Genomic DNA, 17,498 nt, shown 5'->3' on the forward strand with positions numbered 1-17,498 from the left:
CCCAAGAGATCATGAATGTGGACACTTTAAATGCAGTTTTTTGATGCAACCAGGGAACAACTGATCGTTATGATTTGTCAAGTTGTTTTAATTCTCTGTCCCTCCCTCCACAGGACCCACAGATCGACGACCCCGGTATATCCAACTCCATCTCCAGGAATTCAGCCGGGCTGCCGTCATCTCAGGCACACCTATACTCACTGTTGCTCCTGCTGGCCGTGCTGCTACACTGCACCCTGGCAGCGCTCTACCCCGCAGCAGTCTTGTAGCCATGCTGCATTTCAAAAACATGGACAGACTCAATTTGTATAAAGAAGAAATTATATTCTCTGTTCCCAGTACACCTGTTGTATTTTTCTTTCCCTTCTTTCTGTTTCCTTTTTTAATTCTAGTTTGAAGAAGCATTACGTTGAAGTGTGCTAAAGTGATCTCAGTGTAACTCAGTTTTGCTCTGTTTTCTCTCGTTTTTGTTTTATGAAGGGAAAAGCTTCTATGTCGGTCACTGTGCGATCATGAGAATGCATTGCTACATTCAAATACACAATGGCTGGTGGCTTTTGGGCTGTTCCTGGTACGAGTCCTTCACATGGGATCTAATGTATTAATAATGGTATTGTCATTAAGCAGGCGCTTTTATCCAAGTGAGTTTGTGTGTTGAGGCTGAGGCAAAAATTCTCCATCACTTTGATCGCAATGGTTTACATGAGGTAGGCAGCTTTTTCAATATATCTCTTCTGTGGCGTGCGTGTGTGTTTTGATATGGTGTCTGCCATCCTTTCACATTTGAGAAGAAGGAATTTGAAGATGTGGATGGAGCTATGTTGGCACAGAGCTCAGACAGTATAGATGGCTAGACCACAAAATCTTGGCTTTAGAACCTTTGATTTACAATAAAATGGCTACAGAACCCTGTATTCTGTTGGGTGCCACGTTTGTGTCACCAACTCAGCCTGCTGCAGCAAAACACACATATTAAGAGCTCACGTTGACATTGTAGCTCAGGCTCATACACGCATGCAAAAAGCACACGCGCAAAGACCAGCACACACATACAGTACACACTCACACCCACATGTAAAGGCTCGCTAAAATGTACATGGAGCTATTTGAGTGGAATTGAACATTGTTTTGGTCTTTCAAAGTAGTTTGACATATTTTCTCTATACTGGATGAAAGGGAGGAATGTATGTAGGGTTTCTGGTAGACACATTCCTACCTAAATGAGTATGTGAGCGCTGGACTCGAACTGCTCTGTAAGCATCGTAAAGAGCTGTGGAGCTCTTGGCAACAGCCGTACAGATGATGACTTTAAGAATTGTATCAGCCCACGAGAGATTGATTCTCATGATCAAAGCTTTATTGTGTACACTGTAATTACACACAATCATTCAATAGACTAGCATACATCTGCTCAATGTGTTGTCATATTGCCTTCCCAATAAAACTGTCAATCTTATTGGAGCGAAGGCTTATAAATAACGATTGGCATCTGAGTCCAGCTAACGCAGAACATGTGACTCTTGTATGTATATTGTAGCATTTTGTATGTCTCCTGAGAATCGCTGAGAAAGTATCAACCTTGTAACATAATCATATTTAACTCTCAAATGAAATGTGCAAATAAAAATATACATTTGAAGTAATAATTTGCTCATGTAAACCACCCAACACACAGTCACCTCACACTTACATGTGGCATGTGCAGCAAATTAATTTAGCCTTTGGACATTTTAAAGCATTTATGACATGCTGCTTGGGTTTGTGTGGCTTTTCAAAACATAATATATATTACATGTTATTTACTGGGCATTAAAATTATATATGTATGTACTTGATTGAAACAGTAATTGGACTAGAAATGTCTGATTATAATCTTCTGTTCAGGAGCATTGTGAGCAATTTGATCAGATTCAGATTCCCTATAAAATACATCAAATTAAACAATAGCATTTTTGTTTTACAGCAAGCAACATATTTGCCACAATACGTATAAAGGAACTAATGTAAATGAAGATATCAATGTAGCTCTCCTATTGTTTTTCCTGAGCAAACAAATATTCAACCAATTTTAGCAGATTCAGATTCCCTGTAAAATACATCAAATTAAACAATATCATTTTTGTTTTACAACAAGCTACGTACTTGCCCACAAACATATGAAGGAACTAATGTAAATGAAGATATCAATGTAGCTCTCCTATTGTATTTCCTAAGCAAACAAATATTCTACCACAGTTACATTTATGCTGTTGCCTAAATATATTGTTTTTTGGCAAATACCCTGTTATTTTTCTATCTTTGACTATTTTGGCCTTAATTTATTAAACTGCTACATCCCGCACAAGTAAGGAGCATATAGGACCGTACACAGAGGTTAAAGTTCATAATATCGCATGGTTGATAGGAAATGCAATAAAGGATATAGACTATCATTTGATCTATGGGATCCGAGGCAGCTGGGTGGTTTAACACATTGGTATCTGCAGTTGGATTGCTGATATTTCACAGAGACAGAGGATGAATGTGAGTGGCAGGTGAAGACATAAAATACCCCAAGAGTATTTGTATTCATCTGCATCACATTGGTTGTTTAACTAAAAGAAAACGAACTGCAATGTTTATACCGATTGGAAACAAACAATCCCTCAGCTATCCACGTTACTTATAGCCTGTGAAAATGTACAATCTATTGTATAAAATGATAATTAAAATGTTGACTCATCCAACAGTGAGGTTGTTTTTTTATTCCTTAGGGGGTTGTTCTGTGGCCTGTTATCACCCTGTTTTGCTGGCTGTATGAGAGAGAGAGAGAGAGAGAGAGAGAGAGAGAGAGAGAGAGAGAGAGAGAGAGAGAGAGAGACCAATTCAGGTATTTATTTCCACTAATTGGTCTTTTGACCAATCACATCAGCTCTGAAAAAGATCTTATGTGCTTGGTCAACGCAGCCATAGAGAGTCCTGATTCAAGTAAGGTGAACCTGTCTGCATAAATAGACATGTGTAGCCATTGTCTGGTACCTGAGAATGAACTGTGTGAGCTGTGGAATCTGGAGCTGTGCTGAAAAGATTGACCGTGTTGACACATAATAGTTTATCTATGACATGCTGAGATGAAGAGCGGTTCCAGATGAGGACATCAGCCTTGGCTTTACCATGTCAGATAAACATGTTCCCAGGACATTGGGGAAAATGTCTGACAATGTCAAAGGAAAACATTCTCTTCGTGTCACGAATCAAACATGTATTTTTTTATTTCACCTTTACTTAACCAGGTAGGCCAGTTGAGAACAAGTTCTCATTTACAACTGCGACCTGGCCAAGATAAAAACAAACAACACAGAGTTACACATAAACAAATGTAGTCAATAACACAATAGAAAAATCTATGTACAGTGTGTGCAAATGTAGAAGATTAGGGAGGTAAGGCAATAAATAGGCCGTAAAGGCAAAATAATTACAATTTAGCATTACGACTGGAGTGATAGATGTGCAGATAGAGATACTGGGGTGCAAAAGAGCAAGAGGCTAAATAACAATATGGGGATGGGGTAGTTGGGTGTGCTATTTACAGATGGGCTGTGTACAGGTACAGTGATCAGTAAGCTGCTCTGACAGCTGATGCTTAAAGTTAGAGAGGGCGATATAAAAAAGTTCATAAGAAACATAAGAAAGTTCTGAAAATGTTTGACTGTTCCCTGGCCCTGGGCCTAGATTGGGGAACATTCTCAGAACACCTCTGGACACATTCAAATCCATCCCACTTGAAATACTCCAGGAACAAAACATGAATTGCAAAAACAGATAAGCTTCAATGCACAAAAAGTACAATACTGAGAAGGGAGGGTCAATTTCATGCATGCACTTTTCCACAATGGAGCAGGAAATAGTATGTAATGGCTGTATGGCCTTTCTCTGGACATCATACTAGGAGGGGGTTGTTTCGCTGGAATGGGGTAGAAAGACAGCCAACGGGGTTGACCTTTCAAATCCCACAGATTAGGGAACGCCTCACAATTATTACATCACATGTTGTTACATAGTTTTTTCTGAAATCAACTCAAAATGTCACTGGTGTGGTTGTTTCAACAGTATACCAGCTGGTACTTCATGTAAGTATGTTTCTTGCAGACATTTTGATCATGGACAGAAATAATGAATCTGAGACAATATGTTAGAACATGTTATACAGACTTTGACAGAACGCAGCAGCAGCTGTGAGAAACACATTGAAATGGGACTGTCTGAGTGATGTTGAAAGGATGCACTGAAGATGTTCATGCTGGTTTGGTAGCGAGAATCAGCTCTTACAATTAAGTTAAAGTCCTTGGTTGATATGTGGCTTTTATATTCATCCAGTCCTCTTACAGAAGGCAAAACAACATACCCTAATCTCTAGTGGACAGACGCACGTAACATTGATCGAGCATCTGAAGCGATTTTGCAAGATTTTAATTCTGGATTTCTGAGAATAATATGTATCAGCTGAGGTTGAATGGAATGTGTTCCAAAGAATAACACCAATGTTATGTAACTAGGGCTCCCATCACGCACAATATTTCCAATCATATCCTGTAAAAGAGAATAGATGGAAATGGCATGGGCTAAAGGAGGATAATGCCCTTTCAGACAAACAGAAAATGTTTTATTAATGTCAAACAAATGCAATGCACAACCTTGAAATTAAAGCCCTCCAGCAAAAAGGGGAACAGTAAAAGAAAGATATTGAACATTAGTTCCCCTAAATGTAGGGAATAACATTTTTGATAGCGAGAGTAAAACTGAATTTCACATTGGAGATGTGCTTATTAAGAAGTTCTAAAATCTAGTCTATTGACACTAGCCTCTGCCGAAATGGAAACAGAGCCGGTGACGTAACTTCTGCTTTTGGATGTTAATAATGTGACACTCCATCTTAACCCCTCCTCCACATTTACTGGATTGGTTGAACAGTGCAGAAGAGAACCTCCCCTGACAGTTTTTGTCTTCACGTCAAGACCAGTATGTAAGGATCTAGTTTCAGGCGTTTCTTTTACGCCCGCTACGTTAGGTTAATTGACCTAACCTTGAGGAGGCTTCAATACATATTATTGACCTAAAGGAACCTTGGTTATGGAGATGACCGTTAACTGCACTTCGAGAAAACAGTGGACTATAAACTGAAGTACTTGGGAAAAGAAATTCAGGCAATAATCAAGGCTAAGATAGTCTAACAAAATAATATTGTATAAGACTGGTCTAAGGAGGAGCTTGGTGAACTAGATGAGCTGGCTTCTCAAAGAAGTCCTATTGAAACAAATGTTGTATAAAGGGAAAGGGGAATACCTAGTCAGTTGTACAACTGAATGCATTCAACTGAAACGTGTCTTCCGCATTTAACCCAACCACTCTGAAGCTGGCCTTGCATAGAACATGTCTAATCTAAAAAAGTGCTGGTATTATAGTTAGTCTGTGAAAAAGTAAGGGGGAAACAGATCTTAAGCATCGTCGTCAGATGATTGTTTATATCCACAAATGTACAGTCTGCAAGTAATTTCTGAAGCTACTTAATAGGATGTAAAAACTGAAAAGATGTAAGCATTTCAAGTCACTTTCCACAGGCATTAGTTCACATCTATTAATAAACATGTCACATTGGGGTTGCTCTACAGTGCCTTCAGAAAGTACACTACATGACCAAAAGCAGGTGGAAACCTGCTCATCGAACATCTCATTCCAAAATCATGTGCATTCATATGGAGATGGTCCCGCCTTTGCTGCTATAACAGCCTCCACTCTTTTGGGAAGGCTTTCCACTAGATGTTGGAACATTACTGCGGTGTCTTGCTTCCATTTAGCCACAAGAGCACTGATGTTGGGCGATTGGGCCTGGCTCGCAGTCGGCGTTCCAATTCATCCCAAAGGTGTTTGATGGGGTTGAGGTCAGGGCTCTGTGCAGGCCAGTCAAGTTCTTCCACACCGATCTCAACAAACCATTTCTGTATGGACATCGCTTTTTGCACGGGGGCATGGTCATGCTGAAACAGGAAGAGGCCTTCCCCAAACTGTTGCCACAAAGTTAGATGCACAGAATCCTCTAGAATGTCATTGTATGCTGTAGCGTTAAGATTGGCCTTCACTGGAACTAAGGGGTCTAGCACGAACCATGAAAAACAGCCCCAGACCATTATTCCTTCTCTACAAAACTTTACAGTTGGCAATATGCATTGCGGCAGGTTGCGTTCTCCTGGCATCTGCCAAACCCAGATTCGTCCGTCGGACTGCCAGATGGTGAAGCGTGATTCATTACGCCAGAGAACGCGTTTCCACTGCTCTAGAGTCCAATGGTGGCAAGCTTTACACCATTCCAGCCGACGCTTGGCATTGTGCATGGTGATCTTAGGCTTGTGTGCAGCTCCTCGGCCATGGAAACCCATTTCATGAAGCTCCCAACAAACAATTATTGTGCTGACGTTCCTTCCAGAGGCAGTTTGGAACTCGATAGTGAGTGTTGCAACCGAGGACAAATTATATTTTCGCGACACGTGATTCAGCACTCAGCGGTCCTGTGAGTTCTGTGAGTTCCTTATTCTGTGAGCTTGTGTGGCCTACCACTTCACGGCCGAGCCGTTGTTGCTACTAGACGTTTCCGCTTCACAATAACAGCACTTACATTTGACCGGGACAGCTCTAGCATGGAAGAAAATTGATGAACTGACTTGTTGGAAACATGTCATCCTATGAAGATGCCACTTTGAAAGTCACTGAGATCTTCAGTAAGGCCATTCTACTGCGAACGGATATGTGCTCGATTTTATACACCCGTCAGCAATGGGTGTGGCTGAAATAGACGAATCCACTAACTTGAATGGGTGTCCACATACATTCACACCCCTTGACCTTTTCCACATTTAGTTGTGTTACAGCCTGAATTTAAAATTGATTACATTTTGATTTTTTTTGTCACTGGCCTACACACAATATCTCATAATGTCAAAGTGTAATTATGTTTTTAGACATTTTTCACAAATGAATAACAAAAAATTAAAAGCTGAAATTTCTTGAGTCAGTAAGTATTCAACCTCTTTGTTATGGCAAGCCCAAATAAGTTCAGGAGTAAAAAATTGCTTAACAAGTCACATAATAAGTTGCATGGACTCACTTGGTGTGCAGTGAATTTCAAACACAGATTCAACCACAAAGACCACAGAGGTGTTCCAATGCTTTGCAAAGAAGGGCACCTATTGGTAGATGGGTAAAAAAAAAAATTATGCAGAATATCCTTTGAGCATGATGAAGTTATTCATTACACTTTGGATGGTGCATCAATACACCCAATCACTCCAAAGAGAGGAAGGAAACCACTCAGGAATTTCACCATGAGGCCAACGGTGATATTAAAACAGTTACAACGTTTAATGGCTGTGATTGAAAACAGAGGATGGATCAACAACATTGTAGTTAATCCACAATACTAACCTAAATGACAGAGTGAAAAGAAGGAAGCCTGTACATAATACAAATATTCCAACATATGCATCCTGTTTGCAATAAGGGACTAAAGTAAAACCCCAAAATGTGTCAAAGAAATGAACTATATGTCCTGAATACAAATCGTTATGTTTGGGGCAAATCCAACACAACACATCACTGAGTCCCACTTTATATTTTCAAGCATGGTTGTGGCTGCATCATGTTATGGGTAAGCTTGTCATCTCAAGGACTAAGAAGTTTGTTTTGTTGATAAAAAAGAAACGGAATAGAACTAAACATAAGCAAATCCCATAGGAAAAGCTGGTTCAGTCTGCTTTCCAAAAGACACTGCAAGACAAGTTCATCTTTCAGCAGAACAATAACCTAACACACAAGGCCAAATGCACACTGGAGTTGCTCACCAAGATGACATTGAATGTTCCCGAGTAGCCTAGTAACAGTTTTGACTTAAATCGTCTTGAAAATCTATGGCAAGACTTGAAAATGGCTGTCTAGAAATGATCAACAATCAACTTGACAGAGCTTGAAGAATTTAAAAAAGAATAATCTGTAAATATTTTACAATTGCAAAGCTCTTAGAGACGTACCCAGAAAGACTCACAGTTGTAATCGCTGCCGAAGGTGATTTTAACATTGACACAGCAGTGTGAATACTTATGTAAATTAGATATTTATGTATTTAATGTTCAATACACTTGCAAACATTTCTGAAAACATGTTTTCACTTTGTCATTATGGGGTATTGCGTGATGGGTGAGAGAAAAAAACAATTTAATCCAATTTAATCAGGCTGTAACACAACAAAATGTGGAATAAGTCAATGGGTATAAATACTTTCTGAAGGCACTCTAGCTCACTGAAAACCCCCACGGGCAGTTTGTCATATGGACAAATGGTTTATGAATACTAATAAATGTTTAAACTATAATTATTCCACTGTTTTATAATCCCTATGTAATTGTGAGGCTAGTTTAGAATCATACTGTATGCCTCTTCAAATTATGATATTGTAAAGATATACTAATCTAAATGATCGTGGGTCACAAATGAACTTGTAATTCCACATTAATGCATGGTAGGTCGTATGAGAAAATGTATAACTAATTGATTCAGATTAAACCCGTTCCGATGGCATGAACCAGTGACACTACTCACTGGCAGAGTCTTGTACCAGGAAAGTTGTGACATAGAAGTCTCCCTCCCACACAGGCCAAAGAACCATACTTTCCCATCACTCTTGCCATCTTTCCTATCTCATCAGATACTAATTTCTGTCACTATGGTTACTTTTTACCCTTTCTCTTTGTTCTTGGTCCGATGTGAGGAGAAGGCCTCCTTTTGTTGTGGTGAAGAGCACTATTGACAGTGGTCAGGGTTGGATGATAGAAGAACCATTCTTCTCAAGCTTCGGAGCTGTGGGTGTGAGGGTCCAGGGGGCAACTATGTGCTTTGTAACACGGCCGGCCCTGCTCAGTCATACCATAAGAAGTGGAAATAACCCAACGCAATTGGAACATAATACCATAAAGATTGAGGCCTGGAAGTGGCATCAATCATGTGAATGCGGGTCGGTTGACCCTGACCCTGAGGTGAGTGTGGCCAGCTGGTCAGGGTCCATTAAGAGGGAGAATGTGATGGGAGGAATGAAATGGTGTGAATGAGCGAGTACACTAGGAGATGCTACAGTTGCAGACACACTTCAAACATAATGGTCGCTAAGGGTGGCATACTGTATGTCAAAGCTACAGCATATTCACAGTAGAAATGGATATGCGCGTGTGACTTTCTCAATAAATGGGCTGCTGGAATAGACAAAAAAATGGCTGGTCCAATCAGTGCCCTCTGTGAAACAGAGAGTAAGTTTTAGCAAATATTGTCTATTATATTGACAAGATATTCAAGTGACCGCTCTAACAATGGAAATACATGTCCTCAAAGGGACCATTCTAGCCAATGAGATGGCAGATACGTGTCTGAACAACAGGACAGAGAGATAGATAGAGGGCTCATCATGGGCATCTCCATTTTAAAGTAGTCAATTCTCTTCTTCTTCATTGGCTGATTGCTCCCAACTCATAGGAATCCCCACCCAGTTGACTACTTTAAAAAGGTGGAAGCCATCAATGGCAATGTCCATGCCAAAACTTATATCCATGATAAGTCCTCTATCTATCTCTATGACAACAGGCTCCGATATAGAAGTTGCCAAAATACCACGTGTCCACATATTAGTGCATTCGTAACAACTCAACCATTACGAAACATCAATTAGATCAAATAAGCCCCAGGTAGTAAATTAGCAATTACATTTTGACGTCCATACATAAATTCCTCACTTTGTGGGCTTATTTTCATGGACAGATTTTGTGCGGTAAAACCTCTCGCTTCACCTCTTCCTCTCCGGCTTATGACAAAAAGCAATGTAGACAAATACTGTGCCATCTGATTGGTTGAAGGTGATTCAAATGTTGACAAGTTAGTTTTGAAGAAGGCCCCTCAATACAGAGGTAGGCTCAAAATGCAAGGAGGAATGCCAGACTGATACATGAAGTGAAATAGAATGATGAACATAGCGATCAGGATTTATCAAACATATTGGTCAAATCAGATGTACACTATCCCTGATGCAGTGAAAAGAATAATAACATCTAAAAAAATATAAGAAAGCTTTATATTACATATTTTTGAGTGCAGACCCATCACACCTTTTTAATTATCTGAATTCACCGATTTAATGTACCAACCAAACTTCTGGGAGAGCCAGATGGTCCCCTTTTGATTAGTACATGTCCTATTAATCAGAAATGACCGTTAAATGTCAAGCTCTGTACAACGCGCAATCAGATTGAATCCCAGCCTAGGTCTCTTTGGCCTTTTACTGTAAGAGTGGGACAGGAGACTCTGCAGTCTGCTTCTATTGATTGAGTTGTTAGCATGGAGTTAACTCCAACACAGACAGTCTTTTATCTTGAGAAAACCAGTTGTATTTAAAATGGCAGGAAAGTGCACCACTTGTCTCTCTTTACTAATGGCGAAGACAGCATGAGTATCGACAGTATGCAGCCCTTTCATGTATCATTGGATGGTGGACTGTTAAGTTTGAACCTAGGGGAAATCTTTAAAGATCTACACTCCCCATTCCCTATCAAAATGTCTTCACAATTCTCTAATTATTCAAGTATACAAACATTAAAGATTCAATGAAAATGCTTGAAGAAATATAAGGGCTCTATTCAATCTGTATTGCGAAAGTTCAACATCACGGCGTGATGTAAAATTAAAGGAAATGTTCCCGTGTTAGCGGGGACTGTATTCACGGTAAACGCTGTATACAGTGACTTCGGAAAGTATTCAGACCCCTTGACTTTTTCCACAGTTAAGTTCCAGCTGTCACGTTCCTGACCTTATTTCCTTTGTTTAGTCTTTGTTTAGTTGGTCAGGACGTGAGCTGGGTGGGTATATTCTATGTTATGTGTTTCATTGGTTTAGGGTTGTCTAATTGGCCTGATATGGTTCTCAATCAGAGGCAAGTGTTTTACGTTGTCTCTGATTGGTAACCATATTAAGGTAGGCTGTTCTCACTGTTTGTTTGTGGGTGATTGTTCCTGTTCGTGCGTTATTTGTGTTTTATATATTCTCAAGTTCAGGACTGTAGCGTCGTTGGGTTTCGTTTTGTTTATTGTTTTGTTCGTCTTAAAAAAAGTATTCAAATAAATATGGATACATACCACGCTGCGATTTGGTCCTCCTCTCCTTCAACCAACGACGAGAGTCGTTACACCAGCCTTATTCTAAAATGTATTAAATAAATACAAATTGTCAGCAATCTACACACAATACCCCATAATGACAAAGCGAAAACAGGTTTATATATATACAGTGGGGCAAAAAAGTATTTAGTCAGCCACCAATTTTGCAAGTTCTCCCACTTAAAAAGATGAGAGAGGCCTGTAATTTTCATCATAGGTACACTTCAACTATGACAGACAAAATGAGAAAAAAAAAATCCAGAAAATCACAAAATCACATTGGTCTGGACATGTACTGGCTTAAGCAGGGGGACACATCTGGCACTGCAGGATTTGAGTCCCTGGCGGCGTAGTGTGTTACTGATGGTAGGCTTTGTTACTTTGGTCCCAGCTCTCTGCAGGTCATTCACTAGGTCCCCCCGTGTGGTTCTGGGATTTTTGCTCACCGTTCTTGTGATCATTTTGACCCCACGGGGTGAGATCTTGCGTGGAGCCCCAGATCGAGGGAGATTATCAGTGGTCTTGTATGTCTTCCATTTCCTAATAAATGCTCCCACAGTTGATTTCTTCAAACCAAGCTGCTTACCTATTGCAGATTCAGTCTTCCCAGCCTGGTGCAGGTATACAATTTTGTTTCTGGTGTCTTTTGACAGCTCTTTGGTCTTGGCCATAGTGGAGTTTGGAGTGTGACTGTTTGAGGTTGTGGACAGGTGTCTTTTATACTGATAACAAGTTCAAACAGGTGCCATTAATACAGGTAACGAGTGGAGGACAGAGGAGCCTCTTAAAGAAGAAGTTACAGGTCTGTGAGAGCCAGAAATCTTGCTTGTTTGTAGGTGACCAAATACTTATTTTCCACCATAATTTGCAAATAAATTCATTAATAATCCTACAATGTGATTTTCTGGATTTTCTTTTCTCATTTTGTCTGTAATAGTTGAAGTGTACCTATGATGAAAATTACAGGCCTCTCATCTTTTTAAGTGGGAGAACTTTCACAATTGGTGGCTGACTAAATACTTTTTTGCCCCACTGTACTCATATAAAAATGTAAAAAACATATTTGCATTCAGACCCTTTGCTATCAGACACGTAATTGAGCTCAGTTGCATCCTATTTCCATTGATAATCCTTGAGATGTTTCTACAACTTGATTGGTGTCCACCTGTGGTAAATTCAATTGATTGGACATGATTTGGAAAGGCACACACCTGTCTATATAAGGTCCCACAGTTGACAGTGCATGTCAGAGCAAAAACCAAGCCATGAGGTCCAAGGAATTGTCCCCAGAGCTCCGAGACAGGCTTGTGTCGAGGCACGGATCTGAGGAAGGGTACCAAAACATTTCTGCAGCATTGGAGGTCCCTAAGAGCACAGTGGCCTCCATCATTCTTAAATGGAAGAAGTCTGGAACCACCAATACTCTTCCTAGAGCTGACCGCTCAGCCAAACTAAGCAATCGGGGGAGAAGGGCATTGGTAGGGTGGTGACCAAGAACCTGCTGGAGTTCCTCTGTGGAGATGGGACTCCACCAATCAGGCCTTTATGGTAGAGTGGCCAGACAGAAGCCACTCCTCATTAAAAGGCACATGACAGCACACTTGGAGTTTGCCAAAAGGCACCTAAAGACTCTCAGACCATGAGAAACAAGAATCTCTGGTCTGATGAAACCAAGATTGAACTCTTTAGCCTGAATGCCAAGCATCACGTCTGGAAGAAACCTGGTACCATCCCTACGGTGAAGCATGGTGGTGGCAGCATCATGCTGGGACGATGTTTTTCAGCGGCAGGGACTGGGAGACTAGTCAGGATCGAGGAAAAGATGAATGGAGAAAAGTACAGAGAGATCCTTAATGAAAACCTGCTCCTGAGCACTCAGGACCTCAGACTGGGGCGAAGGTTCCAACAGGACAACGACCCTAAGCACACAGCCAAGACAACGCAGGAGTGGTTTCGGGACAAGTCTCTGAATGTCCTTGAGTGGCCAAGCCAGAGCTTGGACTTGAACCTGATCGAACATCTCTGAAGAGACCTAAAAGTAGCTGTGCAGCAACACTCCACATTCAAGCTGACAGAGCTTGAGAGGATCTAGAGCTTCAACAAAGTACTGAGTAAAGGGTCTGAATACTTATGTAAATGTCAATATTTCAGGTCTTGTTTTTGTTATTTTTGTTATTAACAAAAAATTCTAAAAACCTGATTTTGCTTTGTCATTATGGAGTAGTGTGTGTAGATTGATGAGAGAAAAAAACGATTTAATCCATTTTAGAATAAACGCTGTAACCTAACAATGTGAAAAAAGTAAAGGGGCCTGAATACTTTCCAAAGGCACTGTATGTCGGCTCAATCTTAAATTACCTTTACATTTCTATTGCGCAATATGCAACACTTAAGCTATACAGATTGAATAGAGCCCCTAGTCTTGAAAGTGTAATAAGTCGCATAAGACACATTACATATCAAAATCACCACACATTCTATATCTGAACGATCAAACCAAGACATCCTTTTGGCGGATCTTTCAAGGTGTCCGATGTCAGTATCTTTAAGTACTCTCTGCTTGTAAGTCAATCAAATTGACATCTGGTGCATAAAATCAATAAAGCTTGAGAATTGAGAGGCAAAAAAATACAAAGGAGACATGTTTTAATCACAGTATTAAGAAGCATCAAAATGTTTAATTGTAACTTTACATAATATGCCCATAATGAACAAAATAATGAGGTGAGCTGCTCTTCATTCATACAAATTTCAACAGATCTGTGTAAAATACATTTCATGTAGTTCACCTGACCGGAAAACATCAGATTTATCACATTTCTACATTTCTTATGTACATTTAAGTGTGATAATTTATTAGGGTTTGTTTACAATGATTTACAAGACAAAGCGTGACACAGAACATAGGATGCTTCGGATAAAAGTGTAAACACGACAAACTTCAAAGTCATACAGAGAAAACAAACAGCCCAAATGCCAAAAATATGCATGCATGCTTCCTTCCTCCCTTCCTTGAAGAAATCCCAGGTAGAGAGTAGGAAAGGAAACATATGTAACATTTTGGAACTAAGAATGGTATAGGCTGAATAGAGTTGCAGGATCCAAGCTGAGTTAGTGTGTAACACAAATTAATCGACCTGGATATTGAGGTTAAATTAATCATTTGGTTTTTGTCTTATTAACATACTGTACAAGAAAACAGAGCTAAGTACAATTTGTTAGGAGTTGCCTTTTCTAACTGTATGCCCTTGTCATTCCCTTAGAAACACAATCATACACAATCACAATAAAATATGGCAAAATAAAAAAGGAGTAGCAATTAAAGTATTATTTTATATTCTAAATCTATACTTAAATAAATCAAGGAGTCTTGATATGTATAAAGTATATGTGTTGACAGATACTGAGAAATATGTTGAAACATCTTCACATACAGTCAGGTCCAAAATTATTGGCACCCTTGATAAAGATGAGCAGAAAATACAAATACTGAGCTATATTTTATGCAAAAAAATGTTTTTACTTCTATTATTTTACACTAATACAATTGCTCAGACAAAGAGATTTAGTTTAACAAGTAATATATATATATATGAAAAATATGAAAAAATAGAGCTGTGGTAGATTTGGCGTTGAAAGAAGGATGCATACGCAGAAAATAACCCCATACCCACTGTAAAATAATGTGGATTTTTGATGTTATGGGGCTATTTTGCTTCCACTGGTCCTCGGGCCCTTGTTAAGTATGGCATAATAAACTTTACCCAGTACCAGGACATTTTAGCCAAAAACCTGGTTGCCTCTGACATGAGGCTGAAACTTGGCTCGAAGTGGGTCTTCCAGCAAGACAATAACCCGAAGTACACATCAAATTCCACAAAGAAATGGTTAATTGACCACAAAATTAACATTTTGCAATGGTCATTTGTCTCAGGAAATCTGTGGTCGAACACCTGTGGTTTGAATTGAAAAGGGCAGCCCATAAGGATCTGGAAAGATTCTGTATGGAGGAATGGTCTAAGATCCCTCCCAATGTGTTCATCTCATATTATCCTTGCAAGGTGAAGTATTGTGTGTTTTCCCGCTGGGACTACCCATATGAAAATGTATGCACACACGACTGTAAGTAACTTTGGCATACATTATTTTGATTATTATTATAATAGGTATTTAAAGGTATTCAAAACAGGGGTGCCAATAATTTTGACCCTATCTTTTTGAGAATGTTTTTCATTACTTAAACTCTTTCTCTGAGCATTTGTATTAGTATAAAATCATATAATGCTCCTTTTTTTTTTATATACATACAATATAGCGCAGTATTATGTATTATTGATTTTATACAGTATTTTTTGCTCATCTTTATCAAGGGTGCTAATAATTTTGGACCTGACTGTATATGAAACATGGAGAGGACATGCATTTAAATGCCATTCTAAATGTTATGCCATTGCTCTTTGACAATGAAGTTAAACATAACAAACACAGGCATGTTTCAATACTGATATACCAGTTTTCTTCCTTTTTTCCCGCTGTTCTTTGCATCCGACTTCTTCATTAGGCCATGACATGCTGTACTGCTGGTAGGCTAAGTCCTGGGAGGAATCCTCAGCACAGGATACCTTACCTCAGAGTGAGGCAACCATATAGTCAAGTCACAAGCTATTCTATCTAGACCCATACGCTGCTCTGTTCATTTAGCCTGGATTGAACTTGGGCAGAACATACATTAAAATAAAACATAAAGGAGCTTTTATCTTTGTATCAAAATGAGCACACATCTCACCAGCAAGAGGCCCTTGGCATTGTTCTTTCAGATTCACGTCACATGACATTCAAACTTCCAGTGGCGACTCTTCCTGAACTCTTAAGGAGATGTGTTCACAGGGAGGAAGTGCAGACTACAAACTTCCTGGCAGAGAGCCAATGGGACGTCCAGAACCCTCCAGCTGGGCTGGGCAGAGATCCAACCAGAGAGCAGACAAGTCACTCTGGAAAAAAAAACATTACAGGGCGTGGAGATGAGGCACACTTTGCTTGCTGACACTCAACGTCTCAATAAAGGGATTCTGTTATCACCAGGTTCACTTCAGCACGCCGTGTTGTTGAGAGACTGATAAAAATAGAGCAAGAACTCGTCATAAAACAGAAGCGTTCGCGGTCCTTTCAGGTGCATTCAGGCTCCCCTTTTGGTCAGGCGGTTCAAACACAGGTTCCCTGATGTGTTACTGCGTGCAGTTTGCGGTTCTTCAGGCCATGGTACTTATCTTTGAAGTCTCCAGGTTTCTGCTGCGAGGTGTCAATCAGGGCACTGGCGATGGCAATGCCTACAGGGAGAAACACATGGGGGAGGGAGAAAGGGAAAGGGAGGAGGGAGAGAGACAGAAGAAGGGAGGTGAGCTTCAAAGAAGACACTCAGCAGTGTGGCAAAGTAAAACACAGCAGACAGTAATTAGCTCACTGCCTCCCGCCCACTTAAACCCATTCCCAACTCCCAGAAACGCTTCCCCAACTCTTGCCCAAGCCCTCGCATATCAGAGTTCAGCAGGAGACGAGGGACTACATGTCACTGAAGCATAGCTCTATACCTCTCTAGGCTGCTATGGGCTGTTCTTTTTCTCAAAACAACAATCTGATGGTCTGCTATTTTCTCCACAATGCAAAACAAAAGTGGAGAACACAATGACACCAGATGCTTACTGTAGTTAATATGGATTTTCAGTATGGGTTGCCCTCTGTACAGCGGTAGGCTTGACTAGTATACTCATTAGGACAGGAAGTAAATCTCCTTGTATGCAGCCCAAAAAACTAAAGAGAAAAACAAGGAAAAACTCTACATGTTTAAGCGTTTCACACACCAGTGATTCCTGGGTTTTTGCAGAGGGAAAGCTGATGTGTAATCAAATCAAATTTTATATTTGTCACATGCGCCGAATACAACAGGTGTAGACTTTACAGTGAAATGCTTACTTACAATGATGTGTGTGTGAGTGCGCGCAGTGTGCCTATGCATGTGTGTGGTCAAGCCACAGTGCGCCTTAGGTAGGCATGGCAACAATCGCCTCAGTGCTCTTTCCCGCCGCCACGGACAGGAGGCCAACCCTCAGCACTGATTACAGAACAAGATGTCTGAGTTAGAGAGGTATAGAGAGAGGGACAAAGTGGGAGTGGAGGAGAGAAAAGCGCCTGGGCTGACACTTTTAGTCTACAGCCTGACGTGTCTGGTCAGTGGAGCCAGACTAGATTACCTGTCAGCCCTTTCACTCCAAATCACAACCA

At 40.2% G+C, this 17,498-nt stretch overlaps 2 protein-coding genes across 3 annotated transcripts in view; one reads left to right on the forward strand and one right to left on the reverse strand.

The window, feature by feature from the left end:
• The window catches only part of LOC139570981 (GDNF family receptor alpha-1-like), a 92,220-nt gene extending 89,494 nt beyond the window's left edge, over positions 1-2,726 (forward strand). Inside the window, exon 9 of the mRNA XM_071393391.1 lies at positions 114-2,726. Coding sequence (XP_071249492.1) covers positions 114-269 — 156 coding nt within the window. The 3' untranslated portion in view covers positions 270-2,726. The remainder of the gene's footprint in view (positions 1-113) is intronic.
• An 11,122-nt stretch (positions 2,727-13,848) lies between these two features.
• Positions 13,849-17,498, reverse strand: part of LOC139570983 (attractin-like protein 1) — a 352,370-nt gene continuing 348,720 nt past the window's right edge. For both annotated transcript variants that reach the window (XM_071393395.1, XM_071393394.1), the window contains one exon: positions 13,849-16,546. In XM_071393395.1, the coding sequence (XP_071249496.1) occupies positions 16,422-16,546 (125 nt within the window). In that variant the 3' untranslated portion in view covers positions 13,849-16,421. The remainder of the gene's footprint in view (positions 16,547-17,498) is intronic.

The sequence above is a fragment of the Salvelinus alpinus genome, chromosome 3, assembly GCF_045679555.1.
Source record: "Salvelinus alpinus chromosome 3, SLU_Salpinus.1, whole genome shotgun sequence".
Lineage (NCBI taxonomy): Eukaryota > Metazoa > Chordata > Actinopteri > Salmoniformes > Salmonidae > Salvelinus > Salvelinus alpinus.